At 47.6% G+C, this 15,809-nt stretch overlaps 1 protein-coding gene across 1 annotated transcript in view; it reads right to left on the reverse strand.

The window, feature by feature from the left end:
- The window catches only part of KATNIP (katanin interacting protein), a 169,054-nt gene that overhangs the window by 116,910 nt on the left and 36,335 nt on the right, over positions 1-15,809 (reverse strand). The window contains exon 3 of the mRNA XM_069486777.1: positions 6,759-6,835. Coding sequence (XP_069342878.1) covers positions 6,759-6,835 — 77 coding nt within the window. The remainder of the gene's footprint in view (positions 1-6,758; positions 6,836-15,809) is intronic.

The raw sequence follows: 15,809 nt of genomic DNA on the forward strand, positions 1-15,809 counted from the left end.
GTTTCATGGAAGACAATTTTTCCATGGATTGGCGTGGGATGGTTTCGGGATGATTCAAGTGCATTACATTTATTGTGCAGTCAGACCTCTCTGCCAATGATAATCTGTACTTGCAGCTGCTCCCCAGCACTAGCATCACTGCCTCAGCTCCACCTCAGATCATCAGGTGTTAGATTCTCATAAGGAGAGTGAAGCCTAGATCCCTCACACGTGCAGTTTATGGTAGGGTTCGTGCTCCTATGAGAATTGAATGCGGCCGCTCATCTGACAGGAGGCGGAGCTCAGGTGGTGATGTGAGCGATGGGGAGCGGCCGTAAGTACAGACGAAGCTTCCCTCACTTGCCCCTCACTTCCTGCTGTGCGGCCCAGTTCCTAACAGTCCACAGACCTATACTGGTCTGTGGCCCAGGGTTTGGGGACCACAGCTATAGGGTATATACTTTTATTATCCCCACTTAGCAGATAAGGAGACTGAGGCAAAGAGAGGTTAAGTAACTTGCCCTAAGTCACATAGCTGGTCCAAGGCAGGGCTGGGATGGAAACTTAGGCAATTTGCCTCCAGGGTCTTCACCACAACAAAGATAACGTCTAAAGCTATCAAGATGCTGTTGAAATTGGCAAACCTAGACATTGCTTGTAACTCACAGCACCTTGTTGGAAGTAATATGAAAACATAGAGAATGCTATGCTGGGTCTTTCCCCAGTAAGCACATTCTGGCAAATTGTTCCTGAGCAAGAAGATGGTTAGTGTTTAGTCATAACAAAACCCTGACAACAAGCCAAATGTCCACCGCCAGGTAGGAGGAAGCTGGGATATTGCGCGGCTGTTATAATCGTGAAGACTGTGTAGAAACATGGGGGATTGTTTATCATCTGTCCAGAGAGGGGTGAAAAAAGGGCACCTGCATGGTAAAAGCAAAGTTGGAAAAAAGTGAGTTTCTGGCCTCAGAGTGGAAGGTGATAGACGTAAAATGAAATCGGCTGTTGAGGTAAGGTGGTGGCATTGTCCGTGACTTCTTTGTTTACTTTTTAAATGTTTCTTTAGTGGCTGATACATCCGTCTTTTCAACAATCGTGGCAGGAGCATTTATTATAGACTGCTTATCTCTTCCAGGCTTGGAAGCCTGGGAGATGCCTGATTGTTGGACGACAACATAAAACAGAAGGAAAACACAAGTAACTAAGAGACAATTTCCAAACATGGCAATAGCTATGCTCGCTGGAGCAAACCATCAAGGGACGCCGTGGCCACCAGAAGTCTCCGGGGAGAGAGAAGGAGCCCACATCCTGGGAGACCCTGTGGCGGGGCGGGGCAGGAAATCTGATCACCCAAGCAGAGAGCCCGCCTCAACTTCTCTCCCTGTCCTCTGATGCCATGTTAACAGTCTTGGCATCCAGTCACCCGGGATCCAGGGCGGGTACTCCACGTGTGCCTCTCCTTAAACAGAATGATTTATGAAAATGTGGATTTATGAAACTGATAAATTAGTAGATAATTATTCAGACTTGTGAAAGGAATTGCTAAAGGAACTCCCCTACTGCAGCTGAGAGCATCAGTAATATTCAGGTGGCATCGAAGAAAAGTGTGTTTTTTAATTGATAGCCTGCTTTGCATAAAAAGCTGTCCTAGGTGCAGGGGATTCAGATAAATCAGAGTCAGTCTCTGCCCTATCTAAAATCGAGCCCCACCACCTGCTGCCCTGTCACCCTCTACTCTCTTCCCGGTTTGAGTTTTTTCACGGCACATATATCACACCGCCTGACATTATACCATGCTTTATCTGTGTATTTGTTTGTACTCCATCCCTTCCTCCCCACCAGAATCCAAGCCCCTGGGACAGGCATTGTCCTGTCAGCCATGGTGAGGAACAATGCCTATTTCTTTTTTTTTTTTAAATTTTTTAAATTTATTTTATTTATTTATGTTTTTTTTTGAGACAGAATCTCGCTCTGTTGCCCGGGCTAGAGTGCCATGGCGTCAAGCTCACAGCAACTTCAAACTCCTGGGCTCCAGCAATCCTTCTTGCCTCAGCCTCCCGAGTAGCTGAGACTACAGGCATGTGCCACCATGCCTGCATAATTTTTCTATATATATATATTTAGCTGTCCATATAATTTCTTTCTATTTTTTAGTAGAGACGGGGTCTCACTCTTGCTCAGGCTGGTCTCTAACTCCTGAGCTCAAACGATCCACCCACCTCGGCCTCCCAGAGTGCTAGGATTACAGGCGTGAGCCACCGCGCCTGGCAACAATGCCTATTTCTGGAACAAGTGGCCCCATGGTCCCGAGGAACTCAAGGTCTAGCAGGAGACATTGCTGAGTATCCTACTGGTCACAGATACCATTTTCTTGGTGCATGTCACAGCCACCATTTCCATTTTACCTGACCTTTAGAGTCACCTGTGCAGAGCTCCTTTGCACGGAGGAGGAACTGGAAGCTCAGGGAGCTGGGAGCACCGGGTGTCAGGAGGGAGTGTGTGACTGGGGACCTACATGGTTGAGGGCTGGGGTGGTCGGGGAGGGCTGTCCCCCTCATGGGCCACCACAGCCAGGACCCAGATGGTGAGGAGGACCTAGGGAGCACACAGGGTAGGACCTGATTGTGACTGGGCTTCTGTCTCTGGCCTCTGAGCGGTGTGGTTGCCATGGCATGCGGGTGAGCCACGTGGTTCCACCAGACACACTTATCTCAGGGTCCACCTAGGAGTCCTCCCAGAGTCAGCCCTGGATATGGACTCGGGGAGAGGGCCTGTTTAATATTAACAAGATGATCATGATGACAATGATCGCTGACTTGGCTGGTAGGATTATTGTGGGATCCCTTCATCCTTCAGTGGCCCTGGGACTTAGGTTCCACCACTGGCCTGTTTTATCAGGAAGCCACGGAAGCAGCTGAGCCTGGATTTAAGTTCCGGCTCCTAGTAAGCCACCACCCAAGTGGGGCTCCAGAGCCTGTGCTCTCACCTACCCCGTTCTGCTGCTTCTTGCCTCCAACGCCAGGCATCACGCAACAAGGGCTCTGAGCAAAGAGCAGAGCAGGGAGCAACGGCTCCCAGCTGGGACTTCCCTGGAGATGGTGGCATTTGAGTCCAGCCTTGAAAGGTGACGAGGGAGAGGGGAGGGGTACACAAAGTCTGCCATTCCTCCCCAGGACCCGGGTGGCCCACAGAATGCCCCTCAGAACAGTGTCTGTGTAGGTTGAGGTGGTGCAGCGTGGAGGACAGAGCTCGGTGCAAAAGGCTCTTATGACAAAATGGGACGCTGGGTTAAAGCTGCGACGCAGAGAGTGGCCGTGTAAAGCCCCCAGGGTGCTGGTTTTCTCCTTCCTTCTCTCTGCCTGCATCTGCTCTTGGGGCAGATTTTTCTGTACGTTTCCCTCAAATGACTGTTCAAGGACCAAGTGATAATAGCATCGCTGGATTCTTAGATCTGGTGGACAAATCTGTGTCCACTCTGCAATCCAGAGGCGGCCATCACCTCTTCAGATACAGGGGTCCTCATCTTTTCGGTCCATACTCATAGCTCTTTGATCACGCTGCTTGCTCTTTCATGAATCTTGTCAGGTGTGATTACATCTTTCACGACACTGAATGACCAGAATCACTAAGAGCCCACTGGGACAGGCGGCTGGGAGGGTTGTGCAGGGTGTGGGTGAGGCCGTCACATCTCCAAAGTCTCTCCATCGTCCCCTCTGCCCTGAGTCTTTCCTGGAGCACATGATCACTTTCTGCTCCTACTGGCAAAGTTATAGGTGGCCTCGTGCTTATCCTGCTACTAGCCAGGGAGTTCCTCAAGGGCAAGGATTATATGGTAGACACCTGTCTTTTTGCTGCCTGGTATCCCCCCCATCCTCCAAACAATGCCCCTCCAATTTCCTCTGGGTCCAGCTACACTCCTCTTACTCTACTGCCCAATTTAGTGGGGTGGCCACAGAGTAGCCAGTAGGGTTATGCCACCTAAGCAGACACATGGAGTGATTGGTTCAGGATGAGAATGCGGCCAAGCCGGGCCAACGGGAGCCTCCTCAGCACTTCTGCTGGAGTACTAGGAAAGAAACACTCTCTGCCCTTTGAGGTAGGATGTAAGTAGGGGCTTCCACTGGCTGTCTTGGCCATTGTGAGGGAAGCACCTGCTTGAGAATGACTCCAACATGGGAAAACAAACATAAGAGATGGAGAATGATTGGTTTTGGTGACAAAATTTAAGCACCTTGATCCAGCTATGCCTGAAGCCAAAGTATCTCCTGGATTTCTTAACTTCATGAGCCAATAAGTTTCCTAGCTGCTTAAGCCCACTTACCTTGGGTTTCTGTCCCTTATGACCACAAGAGCACTAATTAATACAGTCTGTGCCTCCTTCATCACAGTGTGCAAAGTTGACCTTTGCACTAATGGTAACACCGGGCACTTATAAGGTACTCAGTGAAATCCTCCTGAATGAATGGAAGAACATTACCCAGCATCTCTGGCAGTTGTGTTCTGGGCAGATCCTTGCTAAGAATTCACTCCAGTGACTGCACACCCCCCTCAAGGGTTATAGGCAGCCCAGACAAGCAGCCTGAGTCTTCATCTCCCTCAGTGATCACTGGAAAGCTCAGAGGCTGGTTTTCGACTTGTCATATAACTGGGTTTCCGAGTAAATTGCAACGTATTCCCACAAAATCCCTCCTTATCGAACTTTACGGCCATCGGCAACCCAGTCAGTTTTCTCGCCTCTTGATTATTTATGACAACGTCAAACAAAACCTAAAGCACAGCCCAGCTCCACCACTTCCTGGCTGTGGGACCTGGGGCAAGTTGCTCACTCCTCTGGGACTCTACTTCCTCGTCTGTAAAATGGGTGCAATAACCCTATCTGCCTCCCTGGGTAGTGTGCAGATAAAGTGAAATGGCAGGGCCAAGGGCCTAGCACGTGGCTGGTACCCTGCAAAAGGTTCCTTTGAGGCTTGACTCAACCTTAGCTCACGGCATTCCTGTTCTCTACGGGGCTCCATCTAAAGGTGTTTCTTTCCATCTGTACCTTCTGACATCCCATCATCCAGACAGCTCCCTCTCCGTGGCAACACATCCCCCCCAAATTTTATGTCAACTCCTTTTTGATATAGTTTTTAATTGTCTTTGTGCTGCAACCTTGTCTCTGAATATTCTCATTTATGCTATCAGCCAGTACCTCTTTGCACACTTATTGATCCCTTGATTAATGAGAAACAATTTGCTCATAAGGAACTATGACAGTCTCTCCCCAGACAAGTCCCATGTAGATGATTAAACGATCACCCAGGTGTTTGGTGGCACCATCTAGCCTGCCAGAAACTGAATAAAAACATCCCACTCCGTGGCATTAATGATGACAAAAACCCACGTTGGTCTAATCAGCACAAGCCTTCGCTATTCTAGTTTGAGGCTGGCGCTGGGATGGCGGGAGATGAACGCAGAGCAGCTGGGCACAGAGGACACCATCATGGTGTTTCCAGCAGGTCCTAAAGAGTTTATCTGTTCAGAAATTCTCCATCAGGGATGGCGCTGCCTCGTGGGGGCAGGTATCTGGAAAGTGGGCAGGTGTTGTTGTCATAGATACTAGGACACTTAATGAAATTTAGTAAAGGAGCCGGGGGGCCAGGGATGCTAAACTCTTACTATAATGCACTGGACTATACTGTACCACAAAAACCTGTCCCACCCAACATGCCACCACGGCCCATTTTGACACCACTAGGAGTCCAATTGGTGAGACAAGGGCTGAATCCACATTCAGAATGACACTACCTCTCCCCTTCTAAGACTCTTGTCTGCAAGACCCCAAACCCCCTCCCATAACACAAGGATCCAAATTAGTACCCAGCTTGTTTCCTTCCCCTCGTCCAACCAGTTTTGTGGGCCAGCAGTGTTCCGTTTGTTTTGTGCTTTAATTTGAATTCATTACTGACATTTTAAAACTCAGGAGATTTCACAACACAAAGCTAGGTTTCCAGCTTCTCTGGCAAACCTGGAAGACCTGGACCCCAGGGGACTGTGTTCCCACAAACAACTGGCCTGAGCTGAGCAGCTTGGAGATGAGAGTTGAAGGTGCCCACTGTCCCCCTGAACTGGCTTCACACACTACCTGGCATCTCCTAGAATTTGAGTTTGCAAGTTCAGCTTACTGCAAGGTTCAAGGCCTGAAGACAAACCACAGTGAATTGAAAATGAACCCTCTCAGCCCTGCAAATGAACCGAGGAGGCAACGCCTCTTTCAAAGCAGACCACAATGCATTGACCTTGATCACTAAACATCGCACCTATTGCACACTTTTTCAAGAACCAGCACTCTAGAGACAAAATCAGTCCTAACTTTAAATGACATATCGACCAACTTCAAACACAAACGTAAAACGACTCCACCTTTACGTAACAGGACATGATTATAGGCTCAGGTTTCAAGAGACCTTCAAAGCCCGTAAGATTGCAGACGGGGCTATTCAGGTGACTATTGCACAAGCCCTGCCAAATTCAAGCTTTTCTCAACAATCCTACCTTCTCCCAGAACAGAAGCAGGGTGGCAAGAGGCGGCACTTACACATCGAACAGTTTGCAACAGCTCAATCCAAAGATGCAATTAAATCAGTGAATGGAGAAATGGGAGCTGAGATTGCAGATCACGTTCTAAGCCTCTGCATCCTATTTCTACGTGAAACAGGGCCTGCATGCTGTTAATAAATCTAAATAGATTTTTATTTGTGGCTAATATTAAGGGCTGCCGTCGAGCGGCTTCATCTTACCGGTTCCTCTGCTGAAGCAATATTAAATACTCATCATGTTTCTCATCAAAGTCTGTCACCATGTCCTTAGTGTAACCCTGAAACGAAGAAACAAAGCAGTGTGATATCGGAATGCAGGGAAGCACTGACTGAGAGCCCAGGGCCTGCCACACAGGCACAGGAAGCCGAGAGGCAGAGGCTGGACTGTGACGAAGGCCCAGCTCCCCAGGCGCATCACTCCGGCAACCCAGAGCCCCAGAGACTGTCTGATGGCCCAGTGGGCATTAGACATGCACAACTTTAATAATCTACGCAAAGGAGAAGGTCAACCCCCCAGTCTCGCTACTGTATCCTCCTCCTGTGCCCTGTAAAGTCAAGGGCTCTGACAAGGTTTGGGCTCTACTGTTTTCTCAACACTCATCATTTAGTTATCTCAATTGTCATAACAAGATGCAACTCAAATCAGTTGTTTAAAAGGGGATCTCATTTTCCCCTTGCCATTGCAAGAGAAGTGCAGGTTTATGTTAAACAATGCAGTCATTACAGAAATATCTGACCCAGAGAGCAAAGTCACGCTGGAGGTGGACATTTGAGGTTCTGCTCCTTTTCCACAACAGGGCTGTGGATTTCCATTAAGGAACCATTCAGCCCCTTTTAGTTCATTGGCTTCCTTAGGTGCCCTTGAAAGTGCCTTTGTGTTCCTGTTGGGTCACATGACCTTGGCCTTGCCAGTCAGCATGGTGCTTCCCCCAGCCACACCAAGTCACTGTTTTGGGAGTGAATCACGATCCAAGTCAGCCCTAGGAATTTGCTGATACACTTGGGAAAGAGCTGCACTCTTTCCATTCGGGTGCTGGGCCAATGAGATGCAGGCCTGGAATTACTTGAGTGTGAAGCCAATAAAAAGGACAGCAGATCCAAGAGACTGGAGAGAAACGGGTTGCTAATGATATCATTGGAGTCCCTGGATCCACCCATGCATGAAGAAGTATCTGGACAATTCAGTTATTGCTTTAGAAGTTTCAGCTGAGTTTCTGTCATATGTAGCCAAAAGAATTTTAAGTAATATGCCATAATCTAACCATCAGAGATAACCCCTATTATAATTTATTGCAGCTTTAAAGAGGGATACTTAATGTGTAATAAATGTCGTATATTTAAAGTGGACATATACATATACCAGTGAAACCCCTGTTATAATTTGATATCTATTCCTCTGAATGTTTTTCTTTGTTCATAATACACATAAATACATATCTATACACAAACATGTACATTCTTTTAAACAAAAATGGGATCATACTATAAACAATGCCTTGCGATTTCCTGTCTCTTAAATAACTTTTTGCCAAGTAATGGATTAAAGATACAACATCAGCTTGGTACCGGTCACAAATTATAGCAAGTTAGAGGGATTAAGTTTTAAATGGCAAGTAGGACATTTGTAACAAATGCAATTTGTGTAGGCATCTTAGTGATTATCATGGGGAGAAGAGAGAGAGGAAAAAAAGAATCCCCATTATTTCTCTTCTTAAAATCTCACTTTAACCCCATTATCTTACTAGAACCCTATCCAAGGGTGACTCAAGACCCCCTTAACTAAATGTCATGGTCCTTCTCCTGATCTTTCCCAACTGCTGCAGGCATGGGGAACTGCTAACCCCAGATTCTCTTCCTTGGTGCCTGCAGGACTGAATGAGCCTCCCTTCCTTCCCACGTGGCTTTCTGCCTGTGCCTTCTCCGGCCACCCTTCCTCCTTTGCCCTCGGTTGTAGAGAGTCGGTATCTGTCTGTCTCTCTCTCTCTCCATCTCACCTGTCTTGAGTCTCTCTCCCTATCTTCACTCCTCCCTCTGATTACAAGGAAACAGGGCCCTCTGGATGGGGAGACCAGATAGTCTCCTAGTCCAGGGCCGACAGCGTGGTCCTCCTTTCTCCTGGTTGCTGCCATTTGCTTATCTCGTCCCCTGCCACCCCCACTTTGCCTCCCCAACACCCCTCTCTCTAGACCCACTTGGGAAGAGGATGTGGTACCCTCATCTTCTATCCTGATGTCTCTGAAACATCTGAGTTTTACTGGGGCTTTCCTGCTAGCCAGTCTGGCCAACGAGGAAGTGAGCAACAACAAGAAAGAGTGATATTATGAAATTATAAGAAATTTTTTTAAGAAAACCAAACTAGCAATAAGCTTTCTCTACTCTTTTATTTTCCTGGCTTCCTGAGATGCCCAAAGAAGTTACTCTGTCCTCTCCTGGGTCTGAGCCCTCCCTCACGTTGAGGGCAAGAACAGTACATGAGACCTCAGCAGTCCGGAGAGCTGCCTTGCAGGGTGCTGGGTCTGGGGAGGATTCTCAGTTCCTTCCAGAATAACAACACATGTATCGTGCAAACAGTTTACGCGGCATTTCCAAATACATGATTCTGCTTTGATCTTCACAGCAGCCCTTGAAGTAGTTATTATTACCCCATTTAAGATACAAGGAAATCCATCCCATGCATCTTCCCAGAACGCAGATCCTACTCCATGGCAATTTACATAACCATTTTGAAATATTAAAATGACCGTTGCTATATTATGGTATGGAATGAAACATTTCATGACATTTTTAGATGAAATATGGGACTTCAAAGAGATGTCAGCTTGTGCTGGGCTGCCCTGGGCTTTCACCTCAAACCCTCCAGGGAATGCATCTATTCTCCTCCATTGGGAGGGGGATGTCATCAGAGAGACCTGAACAGGAGCATCCATCCATCCCTACTTCTTACCAGCCCTGTGATGTGCATATAAATCACCTGGGAATTGTGGCAAAATGCAAATTCTAATTCAGGAGGACTGGGAGGTGCCCATGTCTGTATTTTTTTTTTTCCCTAGAGACAGGGTCTTGCTCTGCCACGTAGGCTGGAGTGCAGTGGTGCAATCATAGTTCATGGTAACCTCGGACTCCTGGGCTCGAGCAATCTTCCTACCTCAGCCTTCTGAGTAGCTGGGACTACAGTCTGTGCCACCACACTTGGCTAATTTTTGTTTGTTTGTTTTAGAGATGGGGTCTTGCTATGTTGCCCAGGCTGGTCTTGAACCCCTGGTCTCAAGCGATTCTCCCATCTCGGCCTCCGAAAGTGCTGGAATTACAGGCCAACCTGTAATCCCATGCCTGGCCCCAACTCTGCACCTTTAACGAGCTCCCAGCTGATGCCCATGGCCCACACTTTGAGTAGCAAGGCCCTACTAGCCAATCTTATTTCTCACGATTCACGACACCCCACCTCCAGTTAGATTATCTTTGAACTTGAGCTGCCAAGAACATGAGTTTTGGAGTCCAGGCCTGGCTCCAAGTCCCAATACTGCCACTTAATTTATCTGTAGAATGGGGGCAATGCCAGTACTTGTCTGGTTGGACTTTTCTTTCCCTTACAGGGTTAAACATGGGATGGATACAATAACAGTGGAAAGGTCTTAGCACAATACCTGGAGCTTATGAAGTTCTCAATGAATATCGGTTATGTTCACATTTCTAGAGCTCCAATACTGAAATAGCACTATCCTAGCCCCTCCCTCCCCACCCCATGCTTACTCCTAACCTGATGGCTCAATCATTCTATTCCCTTTTCCAGAAATCCACCCCATCTCCTCCAGCCTCCATTCACACACTTTCCAAGACCCAGCTCATTCCCAAAGTCCCCATGAAATCTCCCCTTGCCATTTTCCACACCCCCCTCAACTTCAGTTCATTCTGAAACCCTGCAATTAGTATTAGATTATACACAATACAGTGGGAAATAGGATATAATTAAATGCTAAGTTGTTAGCATTTAACTATATATATTGCTCACTGATTATCTGGGGATTCGGAGACTCGGGGTGAGTCCAGAACTCTGCTATTTATCTCCTCTGAGCCTCAGTTTCCTCGTCCGTAAAAAGGGGATATTAATGAGGTCCACCTCACAGGGCTGCTATAAGGATTAACTGGGATAAAAATAGAAGCAATTTGAGATCTTTTTCTTTCTTGCTTTGCTTATCGATTCCCCAGTTGGATTATAAATTCCTGGAGGAGGAATGGGGAAGAGGAAGGAGAAGGAATATTGCTTGGGAGCCTGGCTCCAGTCTGGGCGTCACCACTGTCCAGCTCTGAGATGGTAATTGCTAAGGTTGACTAAGTACTTAGTACGTGCCAGGCACTATTTGAACCCTTTCCATGCATAATTTGGTTAATCCTCATCACAACCCTGGTCAGACACCAGACACTGCCTCTCCCTGGCACGGCACCCTTCATTGTGCTGAGGATTTATTTCCTTATCTATGAAATGGAGGTATGAATACTTAAGGCACCCGATAAAGCGTGAGGACCCTGTAAAATGCCAAGTTTATCATCAGTGTTTTCCAGCAAACATTTACCTAGTGCTTACTGGGAGGCCGGCCCCCTTACATATGCGAGCAGGGCTTAACACAAGCTATGGCCCAGTGCATGTTCGGATACCAAGTTCCCGTGTTGGTTGTGCTGAACTGGTGGTGCAGCCCCCATTTATGTCTTGTGCGGTGTGAATGGTACCTCCCGCCGCTGGGCGACCACAGGCAGCAGCTGCAACCAGCCAAGCACCCACACACTGTCCAGGGGGCCCTGCAGAGGGTTCTGGAATACCCATTCAATTGAAAGCACAAGGGTATTTTTCTGCAAAGACAGTCCATAACTTTCATCAGATTACCACCTCGGCCCCCCAAAAGGAGACAAATAATTATAATAAAATGCACAAAATGGAATGCCAAGGGTCTGAATAAGGGGACCAGCAAGGCCTCTGGGAGCACAGCCAGGCCCTAGTCCTTGGAGTCATCTTCAAAGCCACGATCCCTCTCCCACCCCACATCTAATCCATCAGCTCCATGTGAAAACTACGGTATATCCCAGTCTGACCGCTGTTCCCCCCTCCCCTCCCACGCTGGTCCAGGGACCTGACCGGACTCTTGCTTTTGCCTTTGCCCCTGCAGTCCGTTCTTCTTGCAGCCAGGGAGGCTTGAAGAAAGGTGTGTGGAATCATGTCACTCCTCTGCTCAGAGTCCCAAGTGGGCTGCTGTCCCACTCAGAGTCTAGGACAAGGCCCTCCCAATGGCCATGAGGCCTCCACCCCATCTCTAACCCATGCCACCCTCCTCCTCACTCCAGTGTCCTTAACACTCCCACATCCCCACCTCAGGGCCTTTGACCCATCATTCCTTCTGCCTGGAATGCTCTTCTCCCAGGAAAACACCCAGATTCCTCATCTCCTTCAAGACCAGGCCCTGATAGTCTCTTCTCAGTGAGGTCTCCCCTGACCACCCTATTTAAACTTGCAAGCTGTGCACACACTGCCCCCACTCCCCATCCCCCCCAACACAATGTCTAGTTTATCTTATTTATTATGCCCCTTATTTACTGGGCTGTCCCCACACTAGAATGAAAGTTCTATGAAGGCAGGGAGCTTTGTCTGTTTTGTTCATGGTGAATTCCAAGCCCCCAGAACAGTGCCTGGCATGCAGCTGGGGCCCTTAATGAAAAGTGGTTGAGTGAATGAATATGTGGGAGACATTTGAGCTAGCTGGGCAACAAGAAGAGGGAAGGGCATTCCAGGCAGCAGGACCAGCATGTGCTAAGGCTCTGGGGCCTAAAAAAGCATACAACATTCAAGGATGGGCCAGGAACTGGGTTAACTAGAGTGGTGGGTGCTAGGGAAGAGTGACGCACAACAAAGGGTTTAAGGAGTTTGGATGTGACACGAAAGCAAAGTCTCATTGTCCTTATAGTTACCCTTATCGTCCTCATCCCCAATGCCAGCCCCAGAGAAGGCACAGAATTTTATCAATGGCCATGTTATTAATTCTCTCTGGGGGGAAAAAAAAAACTGGAATTGGAATGAAACGCCAAAAATCAGTACTTAAAGATGTTTGACGGACTCCACATTTCAGAGATCACGTACTTCTGTGGGGCCAGACTATTGGAATTCTCCTAAACAGGGCTGATTTAGTAAGTGCCAGCGCCGTTAAAGGCAGCTGAAAGCACAGTGTTGGTTTCCAGGGCCTGACCCTGCTGGCGTCAGGTCCCCGCAGAGAACACTCGCTTAGAGTGGGTTAATAATGAGGGCACAAAGACACTGTGTCTGGGGGCATTGCATGTTCGCAGAGCACTGTCACACACCCGAGTCACTCCATCCCCCCCTGCCGACCCCCAGACTCCGCATTCTAACTGAGGTGATTTATGAGTGACAAGACTCCAGCTCCTCAGGCCGCCTCAACTGCCACTTATCATGCCCTCCATGGGTGCTTATTTAATTCCCACAATACTCCTATGCTCTAGGATCATCCTCCCCATTTTGCAGAGGAAGAAACTGTGCCTTTGAAAGCTGAAGCCAATTGCCTGAAGGCCAAAAAGCCTCTAAGGGGAGACAGCGGGCACTGTTCTGGTTACATCACCTTGATTTTTCCTTTGGGAAACCACCTCTCCTTCACTCTCAGTCCATGTGGTGTGGGTGGAAATAACCCACCACCACATGGTTGGGTTCTGCAAGGGTGGACACGTGACCTAGGCCTGGCCAGTGTATTCCATCTCCCTGGCCCTGTGATGGTTTAGGGCTTGGCACACCTCCCAAGCTAGGCCAACAGACTCAATTCAGCGATTGGTTGAATCTCCTGGAAAAGTCCCTGTCTCTCTTCCCCTGGAATTATTAGCTGATATGAGCCGAGAACTACTAGGGAAGAAAGGAAGATGTCATTTTTTTCACACACAAAGGAAGAAGTCATTTTTATCAACTTATTAGGGTTCTTCTTGTGAACATCTTTATATGTTCCATGGAGAAATCAGGGCCACAGTGACACCTACATAGGGGCAGCAGAATTGGGGACAGTGAGAGCCAGACCAGATAGGAGCTAGATTATTTTAACAGTGGTTAATTCCCCGTATCCAGCTATGCCTGAAGCCAGCACTATCTTGGACTTTTCAGTTACTTGAGCTGATACATTCCTTTCTTTGCTCAAGCCAGTTTGGATTGTGTGTGTGTGTGTGTGTGTGTGTATGTGTGTATGCGTGCACAGATTTACACCTGGCTGAGCTCTGGGTGTTACAGTGGTAGAGATAATCCTCAGTGGTGTCTGAATCCAATGTCTGTGCCATGTCCAAGAGCTCAGAGAAACATTTAGTAGAGGATTAAATGATACCTCAATAAATGTTCTTAATGGCCCTAAGCCCACAATAAAAAATGACCCAAATAGATCTTGTGGTGCAGAACTCCTATTCTTCCTCCAAAACCCACTCCAAGTGCCAACTCCTCTGTTCTCCCCGTGATTCTGTTGTGTCCCAGTGCTGTGTCCCAGTCCTCAGTGCATATTAGTTGAATGGAAAAGTATGGTTCTGAGCCTGCTTTTTACTGCATTTGCTAATGTATCAGATGTACTCCCATCCCCCCAAAAAGGAACAACACTCTGCATTCAATGTGCCTATATTGCAACAGAAGCCAAGCAACAAACACCTAAAGCAATGGCTGATACTGCCCCCTAGAGGCGAAACAAAACAAAACAAAACACTGCAGCAAACATTTGAGTTTCTCACGCCCTGAGGTAGACATCCTAAGAAAATATTACATCCTGGGTATCTGTGCTTTAAAATACTAAAAAAAAAAAAAAAAAAAAAAAGGTAAAAAAAAAAGAAAATATTACATCTTATACACACACCAGATGGACAATCAAAGGGAGAGTTTGGACTATTTTTCACATACCTTAGACTTACATTTATTACTACCATACCTGCTATGTACCATTCTTTACTTCTACCAAGATTTTATACTTAATTTCAGGGTTTATGGAATACCAATGCAGAATCTAGGATCCCAGGACACAGTACCCTGTATTGGTATGAAAATGTTTTTCTTACATAGCTATCCAAAAAATCATTTTCAATCCATATCTGATAAAAAATAATTAGCATTTCTTTTTATTCTCAGGAAAGTTTTCTTGGAAAACTGCGAAGTGTACTATAAACTATCTTGTAGGCTGGCAAATATAGAAGATTTTTAAAAATCTTGAATGAGTTTATTTTAAAAAGGAAACTTTATATTAACGCCATAAATGGAAAACCATTATCACTTGCCAGAAGGTAACCGTAGACATAAATACAGACCTACTAAAACAGGAAATGTTTACATGCCACCTCCGAGGCGGCAGAGGTATGCAGAACACACACTGGGAAACACAGTGCCAGAACTTCCACATTCACACAACCCTGGGAGGTGGGCGGCGTGGACTTCATTTTACACATAGGTTCATTCACTCACTAGCCACTCAACACCTCCTCTGGCCGGGCACTGATCTAGGTGCTGGAGTCACAGCAGTGAACACAGCAAAGTCTCTGGTACCAGGGAGTTCACGTTCTAGTGAAAGAAGACAGACAAAAAAGGAAAACGCAATATGTCAGCTGGTGGTAAGTGCTATGGGGAATAGATGGCAGGGAGGGGCTCTTTTCACCAGGAGGATCAGAGAAGATCTCTCTGGTGAGGTGACATTCAAGCAGAGACCTGAAGGCCACGAAGGAGGTGCACCCTGAGAGTATCTGGTCAAAGGGGGGGTTCCAGATGGCAGGACCTGCAAGGGGTGGGAGTGTGCTGCACGTTTGGGGAAGAGCTCAGAGGCCAGCAAGGCCAGAGCAGAGTGAGTGAGGCAGGGGTGTGGGAGGAGGAGGGTGGGACAGGTGGCCAGAGGCTGGCGGACCTTGCAGGCCACAATGAGGACTCTGGCCTTACACTGACGGGGCCAGGAAGCTACTGGAGTGTTCTGGGCAGACCCGACATCATCTTGCTTAAGGTTTTAAGCGAGTCTGGAGTAGAGAAGTGCTACAGAGGTTCAGACCCTTTCCAAAGGGCCTGCTGGTAGGAGGGCCGAGGCAGCTCCCACCCTCCTCCAAGAGCTGGGAAGAGGCTTAGCCCTGAGGCAGTGTAAACAGTGCAAGACTATTAAGGAGGAGGAAAGGAGAGGAGCTGCTTCGCCCTCCCAGGCTGGTGCTATTAGTGAAACTGATTTAGGGCTGTTTCTACCTGTCAGAGCCTCTCAGTCTGGAAGG

The sequence above is a fragment of the Eulemur rufifrons genome, chromosome 14, assembly GCF_041146395.1.
Source record: "Eulemur rufifrons isolate Redbay chromosome 14, OSU_ERuf_1, whole genome shotgun sequence".
In the NCBI taxonomy this organism is placed as follows: Eukaryota; Metazoa; Chordata; class Mammalia; order Primates; family Lemuridae; genus Eulemur; species Eulemur rufifrons.